Here is a 24,135-nt window from a genome sequence, read left to right on the forward strand (position 1 = left end):
CTCTGGCAGTGGTGGCACTCTGGCAGTGGTGACACTCTGGCAGTGGTGACACTCTGGCAGTGGTGACACTCTGGCAGTGGTGACACTCTGGCAGTGGTGACACTCTGGCAGTGGTGACACTCTGGCAGTGGTGACACTCTGGCAGTGGTGACACTCTGGCAGTGGTGACACTGGCAGTGGTGACACTCTGGCAGTGGTGACACTGGCAGTGGTGACACTCTGGCAGTGGTGACACTCATCCCCCAGACAAAGTCAGCACCTTCCGGGGAAGTGGGACAAAAGGGAGTTAATACTGACAGGGGTGGTGGAGACTCTGAATCAGAGTTGATTCCAACCACAATATGATCGATTGGAAAGTCTCCCATAATATTGAAGACTTGCTACAAGGTACGACAATACTGTGGAAAACCTTGCAGTTTTTACAAATGCTGGAATGAATGTCATTGCAGCAGACAGAGTTGTGGTTACACCCAGGCGTATAAATCCTGCTGCTTTGGACTAGGAAGGGTGAAAGGCTGCACGCTGATCCACTGATTCACCCAACCCGGAAGTCCAGCTTACCCCACCAATTTGTACAGCTGCTCTCATCAATCCTATTCATAATTATTTCTGGCAGACGACAATCTCCAAATCTGTATCTGCCTGAATGCATCCCAGTATTATTAATGTGGGAGACGGGAACAGAAAAAAAATAAGGAAAATGAGGAGGCCCCTGCAAGTTGATGAGGTGATTGTTCCGTGGTCTGGAACTGGTGGTCATCATCTCTCTTTGCTGCTGTGTTGACCATGGGTGCATGTTGGTGAACATTACAAGTGATTGGTTTATTAACAGAATAATGGATCGGACGCTTAGCAATATTGCATTTGTTAAATGTTACTTACGTAGCTGGATGTAGAGACCCCAGCTGATTCCAGACAGCAGTGCTAAGGTAATGAGGTCTCCAAGGCTGGCAGCAATGGGTGTGGCCACATTATCAGGGTTTATCCCGATCTTCCTTGAGCCAATAATTACACCGACCATGATTACCCCTGGACGGGAAAAACAAAATCACAAAATTCATCATTTTACTGCAGGGTGGCTAACATTTCACTGCGCAAGTCAGAAATACATAGTCAGAAATACACAGCGTTTAGCATATGTAACACCCGGCTTTAGTCACTTTTTGCGCAGCCTCTTAAACGGGCACATAGTCAGTGGACATATTTGGCACTGACATGATTCTCCTGCTGTACTGGTTTTCAAATCTCTGCAGCAGCTACATAGAAACGCACATCAAAAATAGAAGATGGATTAGGCCAGGGGTGGGCAAACTACGGCCCGCGGGCCGCATGCGGCCCGCCAAAGGTCTTTATGCTGCCCACCAAGATCAAGTCATCAAAAAAAAAAAAAAAAATTAAAAAGAAAAATTTTTTTTAAAAATAATTTTATTTTAAAAATAAGGTTAATGGGGGGGGGGGGGGGCTGTTGGGTTACTGGTATAGGGTGGATACGTTGACTTGAGTAGGGTGATCATTGCTCAGCACAACATCGAGGGCCGAAGGGCCTGTTCTGTGCTGTACTGTTCTCTGTTCTATATGAGGCGCCCAGAATCATAACCGGGTGAAGCGCCATTTTTGAAAAGTAGAGAAAAAGAGGGCTAAAGGCAGGATGCCGCCGGGGGAAGCGCTGAGGTATATGCCGCACGCTAATTGGTTACAACCGGGACTATTAATTAATATACTATGCGGCCCTTTAAAATTGTGAATTTCTGAATGTGGCCCTTGCACGGAAAAGTTTGCCCACCCCTGGATTAGGCCATTCATTATCTTGTCTGAACATCAAGTTCAATATCCCGATACCGCACCCCCCCCCCCCCCAATATCACTCAATCCCTTTAGCCCCAAGAGCTATATCTAATCCCTTCTTGAAATCACACAATGTTTTGGACTCTACTATTTTGTGTGGTAGTGAATTCCACAAATTCACCACTCTCTGGGTGACAAAATTTCTCCTCACCTCAGTCCTAAATGGTTTACCCCTTATCGTCAAACTATGACCCCTAGTTCTGGATCTCCCACCATCAGGAATATTCTTTCTGAATCTACCTTGTCTAATCCTGGTTGAATTTTTCAGTTTCTGCGAGATCCCCTCTCATTAAACTCCAATGAATATAATCCAAACCGACTTAAGTCTCTCCTCATATGACAGTTCCGCCATCCCAGGAATCAGCCAGGTAAACCTTCGCTGCACTCCCTCCATGGCAAGAACATCCTTCTTCAGATAAGGACACCAAAACTGCAGAGAATACTCCAGGTGTGGCCTCACCAAAGCCCTAAACAATTTCAGTAAAACATCTCTATTCCTATACTTAAATCCTGTTGTTATGAAGGCCAATATATCATTTGCTTTCCTTACTGCCTGCTGTACCTGCGCTGTTACTTCCAGCAACACAACTGATTGACAAGGACACCAATGTCTCGCTGAGTATCCCCCTCTCTCAATTTACAAACAAAGAACAAAGAACAGAGAAAAGTACAGCACAGGAACAGGCCCTTCGGCCCTCCAAGCCCATGCCGACCATGCTGCCTGTCTAAACTAAAATCTTCTACACTTCCGTGGTCCGTATCCCTCTACTTCCATTCTATTCATGTATTTGTCAAGATGCCCCATAAATTGCACTATCGTCCCTGCTTCCACCACCTCCTCCGGCAGCGAGTTCCAGGCACCCACTACCCTCTGTGTAAAAAAGCTTGCCTCGTACATCTCCTCTAAACCTTGCCCCTCACACCTTAAATCTATGCCCCCTAGTAATTGACCCCTCTACCCTGGGAAAAAGTCTCTGACTATCCTCTCTGTCTATGCCCCTCATAATTTTGTAGATCTCCATCAGGTCGCTCCTCAACCTCCGTCGTTCCAGTGAGAACAAACCAAGTTTATTTAACCTCTCCTCATAGCTAATGCCCTCCATACCAGGCAACATCCTGGTAAATCTCTTCTGCACCCTCTCTAAAGCCTCCACATCCTTCTGGTAGTGTGGCGACCAGAATTGAACACTATAGTCCAAGTGTGGCCTAACTAAAGTCCTATACAGCTGCAACATGACTTGCCAATTTTTATACTTAATGCCCCGGCCAATGAAGGCAAGCATGCCATATGCCTTCTTGACTACCTTCTCCACCTGTGTTGCCCTTTTCAGTGACCTGTGGACCTGTACACCTAGATCTCTCTGACTGTCAATACGATTGAGGGTTCTACCATTCACTGTATATTCCCTACCTGCATTAGACCTTCCAAAATGCATTACTTCACATTTGCCCGGATTAAACTTACACCCATTCAACTACTAATCTGCCTTCCTATTTTTGCTTCAGGTGAATAACCTTACATTTATCCACATTATACTGCATCTGCTATGCATGTGCCCACTCACTCAGCCTGACCAAATCACACTGAAACATCTCCGCACCCTCCTTACAGCTCACCTTCCCACCCAACTTTGTATCATCTGCAAATTTGGAGATAATACATTTAGTTCACTTGTCCAAATCATTAATATATAATGTGAAAAGTTGGGGTCCCAGAGCAGATCCCTGTGGTACGTCACTGCCTGCCATTCGGAAAAAGATCCATTTATTCCAACATTTTGCTTCCTGTCTGCTAACCAGCTTGCTATCCATGTCAAGACACTACCCGCAATCCCATGCACTTTAACTTTACATAATAATCTGCTGCTATGTGAAACCTTGTTGAAAGCCTTCTTAAAGTCTAAATAAACCACATCCACCGGTTCTCCCTGGTCAACTCAACTTGTTACATCTTCAAAAAAAATCCAGTAAATTTGTCGAGCATGATTTCCCTTTTGTAAATCCATGCTGACTTTGTCTGATTATACCACTGCTTTCCAAATGCTGTGCTATGGAGTCCTTGATAATCGACTCTCGCTACTCTAGTGAATGCTTACTGAGCCACAGGTGGGATTTCTAGTCCGTAACTTGTGACTGTTACCAAAGAGAGAGACCGTGCGCTCGGAACAGATGCAGGATGCTTCACGTGTCGATTTGAACATAAATATGATAAAAAGATATGAAGCACTTTGTCTGCAATAGATGGACCATGTAATGGTCTTACTGCTGACTTTGTAAGTGGCTCCTATAGCGATGGAAAATTATTTGCCCAAAATAGGCAGCTGTTTACGATAGCATGAATGGTACATGTTGCAAGGACGGCACAATGTACTTCTTCCACACTCCATCCCAAAACTACATATAGCAAGTAGAAGGCATAGGTAAGCTGTTGTGGGAAAGTGATTGAAAATTCCATTCTATTCATCCATATTTTGCTTACGTTTCTTGTGCAAGACCCTCTCAACTCCACTATTCCAGCTGCCTCATCATTTATATTGCACTACATACATTACAGCACAGAAACAGGCCAGCAGGCTCACTGATCTTTATGCTCCACGTCACCTTTACCGCTCTATTTACTTCATCTCTCTCTCTCTCTCAACATAACCTTGCAAAGAACAGAGAATCCCTACTGTGCATAAGGAGGCCAATCGGCCCATCGAGTCCGCACCGATCCTCCGAAAGAGGCCCGCTCGAACCCGGGTACCTGGCACCGTGAGGCAGCAGTGCTAACCACTGTGTCACCGTGCTGCCTTTCTCTTACTTTCTCCCTTAAGTATTTATCTACCTACTTTTTAACTGCATCCACACTATTCCCCACAACTATCTCAAGCTTCAGTGACGTCTGCATTTCGCGTGACTTTCCAAAGTTTCTCCCGAGTTGTTCACTGGGTTCATTAATGACTACTCTATTTATTTATTTCTTTTAAAAATATTTTTATTTTCCTCCTTTTTCACATTTTCAATGATTACTCCATTAATTTAAAAAAAATAAATTTAGAGTACCCAATTATTTTTTTTCCCAATTAAGGGACAATTTAGCGTGGCCAAGCCATCTAACCTGCACATCTTTTGAGTTGTGGGGGTGAAACCCACACAGACACGGGGAGAACGTGCAAACTCCTCATGGACAGTGACCCAGGGCCGGGATTCGAACCCGGGTCCACAGCGCCGCAGTCCCAGTGCTAACCACTGTGCCACATACCACCCATCTACCTTCTTTTTAACTGCATCTACACTATTCCCCACAACTACTTCAAGCTGCAATGACGTCTGCATTTTGCGTGACTTTCCAATCACAAGTTTCTCCAGAGTTGTTCACTGGATTCATTAATGGCTACTCTATTTATTTATTTTAAAAATATTTTTATTCTCTTCCGTTTTCTCATTTTCAATGACTACTCCATTTATAACCAGTTGCTTTGGACAATGTTGATAACCTCATCAGTTTAGTGTGTTCAATCAAACAAAATGAGCTGGGCCAAAAGCTAAAACAGGTCCGTGTCATCAGCACTTTGCTGTAATCCATTTATATTTGCTGCCCACATCGGGCAGGACAAGCCATCCAGTGGCTTCCAAACCTGACACAGACAATCTTGATTACAGGACACTGCAAAGTGCCCGTCTTACCCAATATGAGGGAAGCTATAAATGCCGTCGCCATACTGCTGGCACATAGGAGGAGAGCGTGATCCAGTCGGAACTGACCCTCAGGAATCCAACCAAACACCACAGCAGCCACAGATGCCAGGAAACCAACCACAGTGGCCTGGACCTAAGAGGAGAAAAAAAAAAGGTCAGAGCTGACATCTTCATCTTTTCACAATAAGTGTTTGTTTTAGGGTTGGGACAAGCTGTAAAAAAATCATCAACTCAAAGTCTTCCAAAGTCTCTGACCCAGACAGGACAACTTGGCCACTTCTTTTTTTTTTTTAATTGCTACCCGACAGGAGGCACCTAGAGCAAAATGCAATGGACCCGAAATTCTGTTTTAAACAAAGCAGAGTAATTGCCAGTTTTCTCTGCAATTAACTGAGCGACAAAACTGTATTCTTAGAAATTGCACATTTCAAAATTACGCGTTTCAAAAACTGGCATTCTTCTGGTTCCTTTTCAAATGAACAGCAATGGGGTCCAAGTCACCGGAAGTGGAATCTGGATGTGAATCAAGTAACTCTGAAGAAATTCTTCAGCTCCAGATCCCTTTAATTCATTGCATTCTGTGCATTTACAGAAAGGTGCACCTTATTTAAAACTACCCCCTCCTCTGCACAACTTGTGTACTCCAAAACAATCCCTACATAACACCAATGTCTACCTTCGAAAACCTGACCCTTCTAGTTAATAATGCTAAACTCTATTGGAACTATTACGTACAATAGTCCGTATACGAGAGCTCCCAGTAAACCATTTCTCACTAAATTCCAAGTAATGTCTTAATTCCACACTGTGGAATCAATGATCGTGATGACAAATAAAACACACTGGAAGTGAACAGATTGATGTTAATGTGGTTATGTAAATGCCTCACCTGGCACGGTGTGATAAACAAGCTCAATCTTTGATCTATGCACATTTAATCTCACTGTGCTTGGGGTAGTATTGGACCACTACCCTGGGTTTAATATCTCCAGCTTCTGTAGGAGAGGAGGGGCTGGGTGGAAGGAGGGAAAATTGGCAAGCAGTTACCACCCCTATTCCTGAATGTAAAACTGCTGGAATGCACACATCCAAGTGAGGGCAGGGCTAATTGTTCGCTATATTTGAACGGCCCGTAGGCTATCTGGCTCACACGGTGCAGCAGGTACTGGAGCACAGCCGGGAAACGTACAGAAAGGCAGACAGCATCGTCCGAGATCCCTCCCACCCCAGGCTTTTCCTCTTTCAGACCCTTCCATCAAGATTGGTGGAGTAGTGGATAATGTGGAGGTCTGTTATAGGCTGCAAAGAGACATTGATAGGATGCAGAGCTGGGCTGAAAAGTGGCAGATGGAGTTTCACCCTGATAAGTGTGAGGTGATTCATTTTGGTAGGACAAATTTGAATGTGGATTACAGGGTTAACGGCAGGGTTCTGAAGAATGTGGAGGAGTCGAGAGATCTCGGAGTTCATGTCCATAGATCTCTGAAAGTTGCCACCCAAGTGGATAGAGCCGTGAGAAAGCCTATTCACAGGGGAATTGAGTTTAAGAGCCGCGGGGTTATGCTGCAACTGTACAGGACCCTGGTGAGACCACATTTGGAGTATTGGGTGCAGTTCTGGTCACCTCATTATAGGAAGGATGTGGAAGCATTGGAAAAGGTGCAAAGGAGATTTACCTGGATTGATGGGTGGGTCTTATAAAGGAGAGGTTGAGGGAGCTAGGGCTTTTCTCATTGGAGCAAAGGAGGACGAGAGGTGACTTAATTGAGGTGTATTAGATGATGAGAGGGATAGATACAGTGGACGTTCAGCGACTTCTTCCTCGGGTGGATGCAGCTGTTACAAGGGGGCACAACTATAAGGTTCATGATGGAAGATATAGGAGGGCTGTCAGAGGTAGGTTCTTTACTCAGAGAGTGCTTGGGGCCTGGAACGCACTCCCAGCTATGGTAGTGGAGTCGGACACTTTAGGAACTTTCAAGCGGTTATTGGATAGGCCTATGGAGTACACTAGAATGATTGGGAGTAGGTTGATTTGATCTTAGTTTCAGACTAGTTCGGCACAACATCGTGGGCCGAAGGGCCTGTACTGTGCTGTACAGTTCTATGTTCTATCAGGCAGAAGATACAGAAGTCTGGAGATCCGCACATCTAGACATAGGAACAGCTTCTTCCCCATAGCTACCAGACTCCTCAGCGACTCTCTCGCGGACTGATCTGTTCCCTGTAAGAACACTATTCACGATGCCCTATGCTGCCCTTGTTCCGACCTGTAACCAATCAATATTTGTTGATGTATCATTGTCAGTGTTCTCTGTCAATTATTCTTTTGTCTATGTACCTCTGTGTACGTTCCCTTGGCTGCAGAAAAATACTTTTCACTGTACTTTGGTACATGTGACAATAAATATCAATCAATCTACATACGTGGGCATCAGTAAGGAGAGGAGCAGAAAATCAAATGGAATGGGGGAAAAAAATTGAATTAACCCCGAACGCTTGGAGAGACTGCAAGACAGTGATTGTAAATACTGTCTGAACTCAGTGTTTACAGTGCTATAATTCTGTACCCACAGATAAAAAGTTCAGAGCAATCTTCAGATTAGATTCCAATCATTTCTAATGTATCCATTGTGCTTATGGGGAAAAAAAATCTCACTGGAGGAGCAAGGTGAGGGTCACGTTGAAGCACATCGTCGGGGCAGGGTACGGGAGCTCCATATTCCTTTTTGTAAAAATTATGACACACCTTGTACATCTGAGAGTCCGACCCCACGGCTCCACCCCACACAAGTCCATAAAAAGCTTAAAAACAAGGTCAGAGGTTACCCTGCCTTCCCAATATTTAACAGTAACATTAACCCGTCCATACACTGGATGTTGTAAGCCCCATTCACACACGCACCTGGATTAGAGCTAGATTTCCCGTAATCATCTTCCATTGCTCTGCAGCGGAGTCCATTTGGCCAATGTTGGCCTGCAGAAGAACAAAGGATAGCAGCATGAGATCTCATTTCAGTTTCACAACCCATGTCTGAACACAATAAACAGACTGGTTTGTTCATCAGCCGAATCTTTATCTTGCATTGTGGTGCAAAAACGGAACAAAATCTCAAAAAAGATCTCGGTGTTTTGGAACAAAGAACAGTAAATAATCTTTATTGTCACATCGGCTCACATTAACACTGCAATGAAGTTACTGTGAAAAGCTCCTAGTCACCAAATTCCGGCGCCTGTTTGCGTACACAGAGGGAGAATTCAGAATGTCCAATTCACCGAACGAGCACGTCTTTCGGGACTTGTGGGAGGAAACCGGAGCTCCCGGAGGAAACCCACGCTGACACGGGGAGAACATGCAGACTCCGCACAGACAGTGACCCAAGCCGGGAATCGAACCTGGGACCCTGGTGCCATGAAGGAACAATGCTAACCTCTGTGCTACCCTGCCCCCACCCAGCACAGGAACAGACCCTTCGGCCCACCAAGCCTGCGCCGATCCAGATTCCTTATTTAGACTGAATATTATTGCCCAACAATCTGTATCCCTCTATTCCCCCCGCTCGTTCATGTGTCCATCGAGATACATCGTAAACGTTGCTATTGTGCCCACCTCCACTGGCAACGCGTTCCAGTCGCCCAACATCCTCTGCGTGAAACTTTCTCTTCACACCTCCCCTTGAACCTGTGCCCCCTTGTAACCGAGTCATTTCTATGACAACTTTCTTCCCTTCCTTTCTTAGGAAAAATACAAGTAAGAGATGAATGCAACTTTGCATTCCATTGCCCCCCCCCCCCCCCCCCCCACGAGATGAAGCTGCCTTAAAAAAAACAAATGAAAGAATATCAGAAAGGAGTACAGAAAATGAAAAAATGAAAATGAAAATCGCTTTATTGTCACGAGTAGGCTTCAATGAAGTTACTGTGAAAAGCCCCTAGTCGCCACATTCCGGCACCTGTCTGGGGAGGCTGGTGTGGGAACGAGAACGAGAAGTGGAGAGGTTTAAAGAAGGAATTTGCTTTGCATAAAAGGTACGGCCAACATTGTCAGAGTGATGGAAAATTGAAGATGTGCTGGAGGCCAGAATTGGAAGCGCACAGAGATCTCCCAAGGTTTGCAGGGCCTGAGGAGATGACAGAGACAGGGAGGGACGAGGCCATGGGGAGGGATTTGTCAATAAGGATGAGAATTTCAAAATCAAGGCGTTGGAACCAGGCTTCAAAGGGCTAGGTGTTCCCCACTAACCAGTCAGGAAATTTCTTTGGAGTCAAGATGAGAAATCACATGGGGAAAAGAGACAAAGAAAATGGTTTCTTCGAACCAGGTTCTGCAAAGTTAATGCAGTTTAGAATATGGCTCAGGTTTTTAAAAAAAATTAAGGAGTCTGTGTTGTCTACTTTGATTTCAAGAAAAGTTTCCACTTTGAAATATCTAGACATTTATGAGAAATATAAGTGAAGAAATAATTAATAAGAAATAATTGTTTGAATTTCCTGACGGTTTCCACACAGGGTTCATTATTAATTTAAAAAGGATTATTCAGCAGTGGGATGCTTGGATTAATTTTAGCAGCATTCAGCAGTCAAGAACTGACAATACCTTCCGTAAATCATAAAAGAATGATGTGGAGCAGGAGGAGTAAACAGAAAACACAACCTCGATCCAGCCCACAGTCCCAGCAGAGGCTGGTGGAGCACAGTGCTGCAGGTGTAGCTGCTTTGTGTCCTCCCTGCCTAATAATCTGCAAAGATTACACGTGTACTTGGAGTTAGCAGTTAACATATGGAAACACTCCATGTCAATGTTTACCCGCCACAAAGCAAACAATCCCCATCACTTAAAAAAACATTTCTAAAAATAAATTTTGAGCACCCAATTCTTCCCCCCAATTAAGGAGCAATTTAGCGCGGCCAATTCATCTACCCTGCACATCTTTGGGTTGTGGGGGCGAGACCCACGCAGACACGGGGAGCATGTGCAAACTCCACACGGACAGTGACCGGGAGCCGGGATCGAACCCGGGTCCTCGGCGGCATGAGGCAGCAGGCTAACCACTGCGTAAACTGCGTGCCCCAACAACCCCAATCACTTTGCTTGCTGGAGGCTTGAACCAGACTACTAATGAGAGGTCAAGACGCGGTCAAACATACACTCCAAAATTAAAATGCCAAATGCATTTGTTGCCCTCTGCCCTAAATCTCCCACAGGTCGAGAAGCCAACAATCTGTTTACTCATCGAGAAACCAAGGTGTATGGTCAAGGGTCATAGGGCAAGGTTGAAGGGTACAAACGAAGGCATAAGAGAAAAAAAGGGCAAAAACCGACAGGGCAACAATGTGAAACAAGCTGCTTTGGCACAGTGTCTCGGTCGGGCTGACTATGCACCGTTTTCCCTTTGTTATGCACTGGCAGCTTGTGTGTGAACTGCTGGCACTGTGGGGCCTCTACCTGTGCACACATCTGACAAGTCGCAAATAGATCTTTCTGACCACTGCTCTTGAAAAAAAACACAGTTGAGTTTATCTTGGCCCAGCCGCCGGCTACTTCAGAACGGTATTTACCGCAGCCAGCAGCCAAAAACTGACATAAAGGGAGTTACAAAATGCTAATGAGACCAACTGTGTCCAGCTTTCAATTAAAAAAAGTGGCCCATTTAGAAACTTCAAAGGAGGTTCCTCAATGCTTTATGCCAAATCAGCAAGTTTTCCGAAATAAAAACAGCGAGTGAATTTTCCTTTAGGAACATAGGAGCAGGAATAGGCCAGTCAGCTTTTCGTGCCTGCTTCACCACACAAAGGGCAGCACGGTAGCATTGTGACTTCACAGCGCCAGGGTTCCAGGATCGATTCCCCGCTGGGTCACTGTCTGTGCGGAGTCTGCACGTTCTCCCCGTGTCTGCGTGGGTTTCCTCCGGGTGCTCCGGTTTCCTCCCACAGTCCAAAGACGTGAAGGTTAGGTGGATTGGCCATGATAAATTGCCCTTAGTGACCAAACAGGTTAGGAGTGGTTATTGGGGATAGAATGGAATTGAGGACTTTAGTGGGTCGGTGCAGACTCGATGGGCCGAATAGCCTCCTTCTGCACTGTATTTTCTCTGTTCTAAAGCTGATCATCTACAATGTAGATTCTACATCAACACCACCCCGCAGTGCTCCCCCCCCCCCCCCCATCCCCTGATGTCATTAATATCCAGAAGTCTATTGGTTGCTATCTTGAACAAATTAATAATCATCTTTATTAGTGTCACAAGTAGGCTTACATTAACACTGCAATGAAGTTACTGTGAAAATACCCTAGTCACCACACCCTGGCGCGTGTTCGGGTACACGGAGGGAGAATTCAGAATGTCCAATTTACCAAATAGGCACGTCTTTCGGGACTTGTGGGAGGAAACCGGAGCACCAGGAGGAAACCCACGCAGACACGGGGAGAATGTGCAAACTCCGCACAGACAGTCACCCAAGCCAGGAATCGAACTGGAGACCTGGTGCTGTGAAGCCACAGTGCTAACCACTGTGCTACCGTGCATATTCAACCATTGAGTTTCCACAGGTAGTAAAGTCTGAAGATTCACCAGCCTCGGAGAAGTAGTTCTTCCTCATCTCAGCTAATTGGCATGTGGGTTTCTGCGGTCTGTCCCCCTCCTATCTCGAATGGTTACATCCACTATTTTATAATCTGATGGGACATTTAGCGCGACCAATCCACCTACCCTGCACATCTTTTGGGTTGTGGGGGAGAAACCCACACAAACGCGGGGAGAATGTGCAAACTCCACACTATATAGTGACCCAGGGCCGGGATCGAACCTGGGACCTCGGCGCCGTGAGGCAGCAGGGCTAACCCACTGCGCCACTGTGCTGCCCCTTCCGCCCCTCTGATGAGGCCGTGTCTCGTACTCAGCACAGCTGTGCATGTGCCGCGACAAGTGAGCAGGGGCCTTCCGGCCCCAGAGGGCACCCACCAGGGGCATTGAAGGTCACGGGACAAGGTAAGCAGCTGGCTGCCTCCACCTCAAGATGTGCCTCCTGGGGACACACCTAGACGTAGCAGTGGAGGTAGAAAGGCAAAGCACATTGAGGATCACTGAGGGCAGAGTTAGAAATTGTTACACACAATAAACACCCTAGTGCACAACCAGTATGATGCCTCTTGTCACTTTCTTCTGCAATGCTGGCTGACCTCCGAACCTTTGGTCCATCTCCCCCACCCCGGGCACACCGTGTACAGGTGATGGGTGTGAACGAGCACCCAGTAGATAGGCAAAGGTCAGACTATGGCATAGATTGAGGAGCACCGCGCTCAGCTCTTTGCGGGTTATCATCACCCCCTTGCCCTCGACAGTGCCATCCCAGTTCCAGCACCCTGGAGTGATGTGACACAGACCCTGGGAGGGTGGGAAATGGGGATGACAGACCAGGCCACGTGCTAAGTGAATTGGGCGAGTACGAGGGCCTCCCTGGCCCTTTGGCTTGCCGGTCCCTCGTCACTGCTGCCTGTACAGCAGCCTCCGGCTCCTCCCCGAGCTCTTCCTCAAGCCCCTCCTGGTCCAGCACCGTCTCATCACCTTTGTCTTCCTTCTCGAAGATGGCCGCAATATCCTCATCACGACCTCCAGCTCGGCGCCTCACTGCTGTGCCAGGTTGTGGAGGGCACAGCAGACCGCAACCAAGCAGGCGACCCTCTGGGGGGTGTACTGGAATGCACCACAGGAGTGGTCATGGCATCAGAACCGCATCTTGAGGAGTCTGATGCCCCGCTCAATTACAGCCCGGGAGGCCACATGGGCCTTGTTGTATCGGGTCTCCACCGCGGTCCCCGGCCTCCCTACTGGCATCATTAGCCAGGTCCACAGCGGGGGCCCCCTTATCCACTCCTCATCTGCCAAGAGCTAGCCACCCATCCTGGGTGGTCCTCAAAGAGGCCGGGATGACTGACTGCCCCAGGATGTAGCTGTGGTGCACACTCCCCGGGAAGCACACACATACATGATCTTCATCGGGTGGTCACACACGAGCTGTACGTCGAGGGACTGGAACCCTTTTCTGTTAACATAGAGCAACCTGGTGAGCGCAGGGCAACATGCGTGCCATCTATTACCCCCTAGACCCGAGGCATCCCAGCAATGACGGAGAAATCTGCTGCCCGGGCACCTAGCTGGGCTTGGTCCATGTCAAAGATAATGTAGTCAGGTGGCACGGTGGCACCGTGGTTAGCATTGCCGTCTCCTGCCGCCGAGGACCCGGGTTCGATCTCCATTCTCTGTGTATGCGTGGGTCTCACCCCCACAACCCCAAAAGATGTGCAGGGCCAGTGGATTGGCCACACTAAATTGCCCCTTAACTGGGAAAAAAAAGAATTGGGTATTCTAAATTTTAAAAACATTATGTAGTCTTCTGCCGGGCATACAGGGCATCTGTGACCTGTCCGATGCACCTTTGGACTGTGGCCTGTGAGATGCCCCCGAGGTCCCCATTGGAGCCTGAGGTGTAAAAGCTCAGGGCTGCAGTGACCTTGACGGCCATCGGGAGCGGGTGTCCGCCTCCTCCACCTGGTGCCAAGTCTGCGAGGATATGGCACAGGTGCCGCACCGTCTCATTGTTGAGATGGAGCCTCCGGTGGCACGCGCTGTTTGTCATCTATTCAAACAACCAATGATGCTTGTACAGCCTGGACTGTCTCGGGTCTCCCTCTCTGGGTCCCTCCCTGGCATAATGGACGGCCGGGTCCTCAGGGGGTGGGGTGGAGTCGGCACATTGTCCGCCCCCCCCCCTCAAGCATCTGCAGACCCTGCTGCAGTCGCCGTCTCCGGCGTCTGGCCGCCCACATTACCAGCAGCACCACTGGGGCAAGTTCTGGGTCCAAAGTCCCTGCCATAGCATTCAAGTCATTGGGAGAGGGTGTTAGACTGACAAACAGGGGTAGCTCCTACCCAGGATCCTCCAATTTCCCCATTGATCCCCCCCCCCCCCAAATCTGGAACGCCCTGCCAACGCACACCCGGACACAGTGGGCCCCCCTCACCGGACCCCAGCCCCTGTACCCTGGAGACCCGCTCACAAGGTCACCTGGACCGGGTGCCGGTCCCTCCCCGTGGCACTCACCCACCCTCCGGCCGAGGCCATGTCCCCGGAGCTGTGTCCCATCCCCTGGCTGTTCGGATCTTGGCTGTTGAGTGTGCGGTGTTGCCTCCCAGCGTTCAGGCACAGTGTCCGGACATCACGGTCTGATTGGGATGCTAGGCAATGACTCCCACTTGCTACATGGCCCTCCCACTCATGGGAACACACTTGGGTTGTGTGAAGTGCTCACTTAACCACGATTGCCAATTCCCTATTCGCAATAGCCTCAGATGCACGGCCAGAGGCCTCGGCAGTCGGTGGGGGTTATGGGTGGCCGGTAGCACAGACGGGCAGGGACGAGGGTTGCCCCCGGAATGGAAACACTCGATCCAGGGGTTGGCATGGTGGTGCCGCATGCAGTTACACCGAGTGGTTGACACCTCCAGTGGCAGCCCACCCTCGGAGTGTCCCTCACCCCAGCCAAGGGTCCCTCACTCCCCACCGAGCACTGGGGCTGGAAGCCCAGCGTCCCCGCGCTCTTTGCCTGCGAACAAAGATGGCTACTCACCTCCTCGGCCTCCCACAGAAACCCTTCCCCCCAGGCTCACGTTTTTAAAAAGGAGTACTAATCGGCAGCAGCGTGACCCCCTGCTGGGGAGGCTGATCAAAGGAGGCCGCTGGATATGGGGCGACTCCCATTAATTGTACGGAAATAGGGCTTAAGTGGTGATGATTACTTTCTCACCACGCTACAGCGAGATCCCGATTTCCCCTACGGGAGGGGGCCGGTCGGATCACAAACTGTTTTGTGCCTGGCGCAGTCTTCGTTTCTGGCCTCTCCCGCTATTCACCGGCCCCGTTTCGCTCGCAACGAGGCCGGAGAATCGCACCCATAGTTTTGATTTAGATTGTCAGGTCGTTTTGACAAAGTCAGACGCTGAGCCAAGGCCATCAACACTGATCAACTCAGAATTCTAGCAAGTTGTGCTTTGGACAATGCACCAACCAGTCTTCTCACGAGATAACCGAACGCTTGTCTTTTTGAGCAATGCTAAACTCACTATTTATGCTCTCCCAGGATCTTCCTTTGCTGGCGCTAGCGAGATAGCATGGATGCAAAGAAAAAGTGAATCAGCAAATTTTACATTGTCCACTGGAAGCCACCCAGGTAATCAGTATAATAAACACCAAAAAACTTCCATTTGGTCAAGCAAAGTCTCTCCTAAGTTGCTCAATAAGTGCACCATGCAGCTGATGCTACTTTGTTTCAGCTTAAAAATAATTTAAGACTTTAAAAATATAATTACATTCTGCACAGTACAAGAAAAATGGAATGATTACCTAGCAGGTAAAGTCATTGTTGACGGTAACATGAAGGTCTCAGGCTTGACCGCCCCCCTCCCTACAAGTCTGCCCCAACTTACTGAATTTTAGTTAAGGTAGCCTTGGGGGCAATGTTACAAGAAAACAAATTGAAGGAGAGATTTGTCTTTAATATTGTAAGATTTTGACGCTTAACTGGAACAGATAAAATAAGCAGAATGAAATCCTATTGCATGGCATATGTTTAACCCATCACAGGGGTTGGGGCAGGCATGGGAGCACAGTGGTTAGCACTGTTATTTCACAGCTCCAGGGTCCCAAGTTCGATTCCCGGCTTGGGTCACTTTCTGTGCGGAGTCTGCACGTTCTTCCCGTGTCTGTGTGGGTTTCCTCCGGGTGCTCCGGTTTCCTCCCACAGTCCAAAGATGGTCAGGTTAGGCAGATTGGACATGCTAAATTGCCCTTAAGTGTCCAAAAAGGTTAGGTGGGTTTACTGGGTTGGGGTAGAGGTGTGGGCTTAAGTGGAGTGCTCTTTCCAAGGGCCGGTGCAGACTTGAAGGGCTGAATGGCCTCCTTCTGCACTGTAAATTCTACGATTCTATGAGCTAGCTGGTTTAGCACTGTGGGCTAAGACAGCTGGCTTGTTATGCAGAACAAGGCCAGCAGCGTGGGTTCAATTCCCATTCCAGCCTCCCAGAACAGGCGCTGGAATGTGGCGACTAGGGGCTTTTCACAGTAACTTGCGACAATAAGCGATTATTATAATGTATCAACTATTATAACCCAGATTTGCACTACTAAACTCCCCATCCCCACATCAGTAAGAAGAATCTGATTCAACAGTTTGTTAACAGGTAAAACTTCAAAAGAGAATATATTGATTTCTACAAATAGATCAAAAAGCCACTGAACGACACCCCCCCACCACCACCAGAAGGTTGAAGCTGTGTCTCGCTGAAGACCAACGAGAACAGGTTGCATTTAATGTCAGTGTACTCACTGCGGTAGAGAGTCTGGAGGCGAGGGTCATTTCCAAGTTGCCCTTTAGACCCAGCAAAGCAGGGACGAGAATAAAAACCTCCGTCACCTCTTTGAACACATTCCAGTGCTGCAGGAGAAAAGAAAAGAATAAACACTCGTGTGGCAGGATGTCATCAAAAGGGTCAGCAAACATCAATGTTGATAACATGGTTACCTCTCCCAAGGACCAGCTTAAGCTATTCTGTCGTATTTCACCGGTAACACAACTCGGAAATGGGTCATTCAGCCTGAAGTGTCCATTCCAGCATCTACAGTCCACCCAAACCTCCTCCCATCTTTCCCCAACCATCGCTATCACCCTCTATTTCCTGCTCCTTCATATGATTAACTGGCATCTCCTCAATGGCATGTACACCAATAGCCCCAACCACTCCCCGTGGCAGCGGGTTCCACACACTCTCAGGGTAAAGACCTTTCTTTGCAATGTCCTGGTTGGCTTCTTGGCGACTTATGTAATATTGATGACCTCTAGTTTTGCTCTTTCCCCCGCCGCCCAACCACCACTTTGTCGGACACTCATCATTGTGACATTACCTCTTCTAAGTCAGGAGACAATAGCAAGTGATACAAAATGCTGCTCAGGCACATCTCAATAACTCCAACTGATTTGACCATTGAACAATATTTGCTATGAATGGGAATCGCTCAAACCAAAAAAACGTTTGTCGCAATAAGTACAATTTTAGGGTCATTCTGGATGAACGAGTAGAGCAGAGGTGGGCCAAATGCCCTCCTTCATTGACTACGGTCATTTCTGTTGTACTCCCTCGTCCAAATTGTGTCATAGAATCATAGCATTTACAGTGCAGGAATTCGGCCCATCGAGTCTGCACCGGCCCTTGGAAAGAGTACCCTACTTAAACCCACACCTTCATCCTATCCTCATAAACCAGTAACCCCACCTAACCTTTTTGGACACTAAGGAGCACTTTAGCACGGTCAATCCACCCTAACTTGCACATCGTTGGACTGTGGGAGGAAACCGGAGCACCCGGAGGAAACCCACGCAGACACGGGGAGAACGTGCAGACTTCACACGACGCAAGCCGGGAATCGAACCTGGGACCCTGGAGCTCTGAGGCAACAATGCTAAGCACCGTCTACCGTGCCACCCAGTTGTGTCTTAGCTGGTAGCACTGTCGCCTCGGAGTCGCGAGATCCCGGGTCCAATTCCCACTCCAGGAACTGAACACCAAAATCAAAGCTGGCACCAGAGCAACCTTGTATTGGAATAGATATCAAATGGAGGTCCTATCTGCTTGCTGAGGTGGATATAGAAGGTCCTATGGCACTATTTCGAAGGGAGGTTACCCCTGGCGTCCTGGCCAATATTCCTCCCTCAATCAAAATTGCAAAAAGAAAGAAGACAATCTGGTTGTGATCATGTTGCTATTTGTGGGAGTTTGTCGCACACAAACGAGCTGTGGCAATGTCTGAAAGTTAAGGTACATTTTCTTTTTAAAAAGCTGACTTTCTTCCCCTCACCAACCTCTTTGATCTGACTGTAAGTCTGGGAAACTCCTTACCGCTGTTCTCACCCCACCGCCAACGTTTACTTGAAACGCAGCAGCAACCCCCAGAGCTTCCGCCACGTTTCCGGCAAAGGAACAATGGCGTATCCCAATCAGCTCCAAAGGCTCTCCTGGCCTATCCAGCAGCATCGTCTCCATTTCTTTCAAAACGGCAATCCTTATCTGAAGAAAGAAAGTACTCCTCAACATGGCCAACCCGACAGGACCCTCAGCTCCCTCTCCGAAAACCGACAAGATCGGAAATCCAAGGGCGGCACGGTGGCACAGTGGTTAGCATTGCTGCCTACGGCGCTGAGGACCCGGGTTCGAATCCCGGCCCTGGGTCACTGTCTGTGAGGAGTTTGCACATTCTCCCCGTGTCTGCGTGGGTTTCGCCCCCACAACCCAAAGATGTGCAGGGTAGGTGGATTGGCTACGCTAAATTGCCCCTTAATTGAAAAAATAATTGGGTACGCTAAATTTATAAAAAAAAAAAGATCGGAAATCCAGCACAGACGTATTACTGAGGTTGCTGGTTTGCGACACTGTGCCTGTAAAACTAGCTTCAGTTAATAATCAACTGTGGGATCTGCACTTACGAGGCAGTTTCACCACTGATACACTCCACACGGAAAGGCTGACAGAGAATTGGGAATAAATCAATTATTTTTGATAGGCAGCTGGAAGTTGAACTAAAACATTTTAAAATAGCATTGACAAGATAATGGCAACCATTTTATAAGAGGCACGGTAGCACTATGGCTAGCACTGTGGCTTCAGAGCGCCGGGGCCCCAGGTTCGATTCCCCGCTGGGTCACTGTCTGTGCGGAGTCTGCACGTTCTCCCAGTATCTGCGTGGGTTTCCTCCGGGTGCTCCGGATTCCTCCCACGGTCCAAAGACGTGAAGGTTAGGTGGATTGGCTATGATAAATTGTCCTTAGTGTCCAAAAAGGTTAGGAGGGGTTATTGGGTGACGGGATAGGGTGGAAGTGAGGGCTTAAGTGGGTCGGTGCAAACTCGATGGGCCAAATGGCCTCCTTCTGCACTGTATGTTCTATATTGTTCTGAGAGCTAAAGGAATGGGGGAGATGTAAAATACATCACCAATTGTGACTATGTCAGTAGCTTTGAAGTATCCTGTCTGAAGGACAGGCTGCTATTTAATGCAGTTCATCATGATTTTCGCAATTCCTCCCAGCCAGTTCCAATTAGATTAACTGCGATTTTTCAATGATCCTACTTATCCAATGACTGGCTGGACGGGAAAGCAGAGCTTGGGCCTCGTCCTGCACAGAGATAGATAGCCCCTCTCTCCGTTCCACCGGCTCCACATCGCCCCCTTCTCTTCCCGTCCATGCCAGCCCACTTCCAGGGCAGATGCCAGCAAGTTCACTTGGGAAGGATGAGCTGTGCATGGTTCAGGAGGCCGAGACTAATTTCCCGGACAATGTGACTCAACACTAGCCAAGAATCGGAAACGGGTTATTAAGCAAAACAGCACACAAAAGTCCCCAGCCACCCCCCACACACACACACTTTAGGTGGGGGTTGATTTTTGCCCAAATTTAAATTTGAGAAATTCTGATGAAGCCGTCAACTTAATGCGAGTGGCCATTCACTCATAGAATCACAGAATTTACAGTGCAGAAGGAGGCCATTCAGCCCATCGAGTCTGTACAGGCCCTTGGAAAGAGCACTCCACCCAAGCCCATGCCTCCACCCTATCCCCATAACCCCACCTAATTTTTTTGGACACTTAAAGGGCAATTTAGCATGGCCAATCCACCTAACCTCTGCACATCTTTGGACTGTGGGAGGAAACCGGAGCACCCGGAGGAAACCCATGCAGACACGGGAAGAATGTGTAGACTCCGCACAGACAATGACCCAAGCCGGGAATCAATCCTGGGACCCTGGAGCTGTGATCAACTGTGCTAACCACTGCGTTACCGTGCTACACTCCATATCGTATTCATCAAAATGGGGGGGGGGGGGGGGGGAAGAAAACTGATGGTCAAGATTTGACAGGCATTATTTTGAAAGCTTCTGAACTATCATAGAACATACAGTGCCGAAGGAGGCCATTCGGCCCATCAGGTCTGCACTGACCCACTTAAGCCCTCACTTCCACCCTATCCCCATAACCCAATAACCCCTCCTAACTGTTTTGGACACTAAGGGCAATTTATCATGGCCAATCCACCTAACCTGCACGTCTTTGGACTGTGGGAGGAAACCGGAGCACCCGGAGGAAACCCACGCAGACACGGGGAGAACGTGCAGACTCCACACAGACAGAGACCCAACAGGGAATCGATTGCTTCACAGCTCCAGGGTCCCAGGTTCGATTCCCGGCTGGGTCACTGTCTGCGCGGAGTCTGCACATCCTCCCAGTGTGTGCGTGGGTTTCCTACGGATGCTCCGGTTTCCTCCCACAGTCCAAAGATGTGCAGGTTAGGTGGATTGGCCATGATAAATTGCCCTTAGTGTCCAAAATTGCCCTTAGTGTTGGGTGGGGTTACTGGGTTATGGGGATAGGGTGGAGGTGTTGACCTTGGGTAGGGTGCTCTTTCCAAGAGCCGGTGCACTCTCGATGGGCCGAATGGCCTCCTTCTGCACTGTAAATTCTATGAACCTGGATCCTGGTGCTGTGAAGCCACAGTGCTATCCACTTGTGCTACCGTGCTGCATCATGGCAAAGAGTAGGACATTAGACCCACCCAGGTGTCAGGATACAACTCAGCTCTTCTTGGATTTTCTAAACCCGAAATTTGTAAACCCGAAATCTGGCCACCAGAATCTGATTTCGGTTTTGAAATAAGCGCACATTAATGGGGACATGAGTCGGACTGTGAGTGACCCAGGAGGCCTTCTGGTAAAAATACAAGGGGCCCAAAGAGATTAAAAGCTTGGGTAGTCTGGATGGCAATTACCTGGATGAAATAAAAGACTAAATTATTCTTACAGCAAGTTAAATGTTTAGCCGTAGGTTTGGGATCATGGCTCAGTGAGCTGCTACCTTCCCACCAAAACTACAGAGTCGCCGATTTAACAAACATTAAATTAATTAATAACCATTCGCAAGTAGAGATCCTTCAACAAATAGTTAGATAGTCACAACATGCCTGTGCAATCTCAAATGCACACGTGCTTCAGGGTGAGGAACAATAGTTCTTGAAAATGGAAGATAACGTAACATTTGAAAATAAGTTTTCTTTGCCGAAACAATTTCAATCCAGCTTTCGTTCCGTTTGGGTCCAGTTTCCTCCCACAGTCCAAAGATGTGCAGGTTAGGTGGATTGGCCATGATAAATTGCCCTTAGTGTCCAAAATTGCCCTTAAGTGTTGGGAGTCCACGATGAACCTTCCGAGTCTGTACACGGTAATCCTGTGGCCCGGGGTCTTTGGAACTCTCTTTCCCCAGACAGCTGTCCCATGAATATACTCGAGGCCGATTTGGATAGATTTTTGACCCACGAGGGAGTCACGGGTGAACGGGGTGGTGGGGGGTGCAAACAAGAAGTGGAGTTGAGCCTTCAATTAGATCAACAGTGATCTTATCAAGTGACGGAGCAGGCACAAAGGGCAGAGTGGGCCACACTCGCTCCCAGGTCTGATGCTCCCACTCCCTGTGCACTGAAATATTCAAGAGAGCCAAACAACAAACGATGCATCCGAGAACACAAACAGCCAGTACTGAGAATGCGAAATTCAGTTTCTTTGTATCTTTGAGCTCAATTTTCTAGATAAGCAGGGTAAAACTGGATGGTTTGGAATGTGAGCCTGCGTCTGCACAACAGGAAGCCTACCATACAGAGCGGGGTATCCTATTTAAAGGATAAACTTGAACGCAAGTAATCTGACAGCTGTTTGGAAAGATCCATACGGAGCATCCATGTGCGTCTCATTACACTCCGCTGGCTATAAATCAAACGGAGCCAAGAAGGTTTAGTATTACCGAGCCTTCAGTTAAAGGGCGGTTCATCTGCACAACAAATAAAACTGCAGAAGGCATGTTTTAATGTTTCTCGACTCGCGCACAAACACACACACACACACGCACACACACGCTAGCATACATATACAGACTGGCACAGGCTACTCATTCCATCTCCACTTAAGGGCATCCAAAATAGAGGTCTTTGTGCACAGCAAGAGGTGAAAATCAAGGCCACTCATATGTAGCGTCAATTAATACTCAATGTAGCTCCCAGAGCTGTGCCATCAGTGGTCACCAAGTTGATATATAGGAACAGAACTTAGCCCCTCCAGCCTGCACGATTTATTTTTAAAAATCCATTACGAAGTGATAGCCAACATCAGTTCCTTGTTATTCTTCAGTGTCCTTCACGCCTCTGATCATTGGCCCACCCCCCTCCAAGGTATCTGCACTCAGTATTTTTTTTAAAAATTCATTTTGACAGGATGTGGGCGTCGCTGGTTAGGCCAGCATTTATTGCCCATCCCTAGTTGCCCTTCAGAAGGCGATGGTGAGTTGCCTTCTTGAACCGCTGCAGTCCTCGAGATGTAGGTACACCCACTGTGCTGTTAGGGAGGGATTTCCAGGATGTTGCCCCATTCCAATTCGAGACTCCTGACCATCTCCGATTTTAGTGTCCAAAACTGCCCTTAGTGTTGGGTGGGGTTACTGGGTTATGGGGATAGGGTGGAGGTGTTGACTTTGGGTAGGGTGCTCTTTCCAAGAGCTGGTGCAGACACGATGGGCCGAATGGCCTCCTTCTGCACTGCAAATTCTATGATAATCTATGATAATTCTATGATAATCATTCCACCGCCTTCAGTTGCCTCGACCCCAAAGCCTGAAACCCCCTCCCTCTGCCTCTCTGTCTTGCTTTGCTTCTTAAGACATGCCTTAAAACAATGACCTCTTTGAACAGATTTTGGACATCACCATTATCTCCTTCGATGACCACTTGTGATATTTTATTTCATAAATATTATTAATAATAATCTTTATTAGTGTCACATGTAGGCTTACATTAACACTGCAATGAAGTTAATGTGAAAAGCCCCTAGTCACCACATTCTGCCGCCTGTTTGGATACACTGAGGGAGAATTCAAAATGTCCAATTCACCTAACAAGCACGTCTTTCGGGACTCCCAACAACCGGAGGAAACCCACGCAGACACGGGGAAAACGTGCAGACTCCGCACAGACAGTGACCCAAGCCGGGAATTGAACCCAGGTATCTGGTGCTGTGAAGCAACAGTGCTAACTACTGTGCTACCCCAAAGGAAGCTGGTTGTGGTGGTAGGAGGTCAGGACATCACTGCAGGAGGTCCTCAGGTTAGTGTCCTAGCCCAAACCATCTACAGCTGATTCATCAATGACCTTCCTTCCATCACAAGGTCAGAAGTGGGGATGCTCGTGGACGATTGCACCTGTTCAGCACCATTCACAACTCTTTAGATACTAAAGCAGTCCGCGTCCAAATGCAGGAAGAGATGGACAATATCCAGGCTTGGGCTGACAATCGCATCCAGGTGCCAGACAATGACCATCTCAACAAGAGAGAATATAACCATTGCCCCTTGACATTCCAAGGCATTACCATTGCCGAATCCCCCACTATCAACACCCTGGCGGCGGAGGGAGCCTGTTCACTATCTACAACATGCAAGTCGTGAGTGTGATGGAATACTCCCCACTTT

At 48.0% G+C, this 24,135-nt stretch overlaps 1 protein-coding gene across 2 annotated transcripts in view; it reads right to left on the reverse strand.

Moving 5' to 3' along the window:
- Nucleotides 1-24,135, reverse strand: part of LOC119978331 (solute carrier family 41 member 1-like) — a 72,414-nt gene that overhangs the window by 20,278 nt on the left and 28,001 nt on the right. For both annotated transcript variants that reach the window (XM_038819893.1, XM_038819894.1), the window contains exons 3-6: nucleotides 16,910-17,017; nucleotides 8,432-8,503; nucleotides 5,515-5,659; nucleotides 883-1,029 (exon numbers count right to left, since the gene is read on the reverse strand). In XM_038819893.1, the coding sequence (XP_038675821.1) occupies nucleotides 883-1,029; nucleotides 5,515-5,659; nucleotides 8,432-8,503; nucleotides 16,910-17,017 (472 nt within the window). The remainder of the gene's footprint in view (nucleotides 1-882; nucleotides 1,030-5,514; nucleotides 5,660-8,431; nucleotides 8,504-16,909; nucleotides 17,018-24,135) is intronic.

This window comes from Scyliorhinus canicula, chromosome 15 (assembly GCF_902713615.1).
Source record: "Scyliorhinus canicula chromosome 15, sScyCan1.1, whole genome shotgun sequence".
Lineage (NCBI taxonomy): Eukaryota > Metazoa > Chordata > Chondrichthyes > Carcharhiniformes > Scyliorhinidae > Scyliorhinus > Scyliorhinus canicula.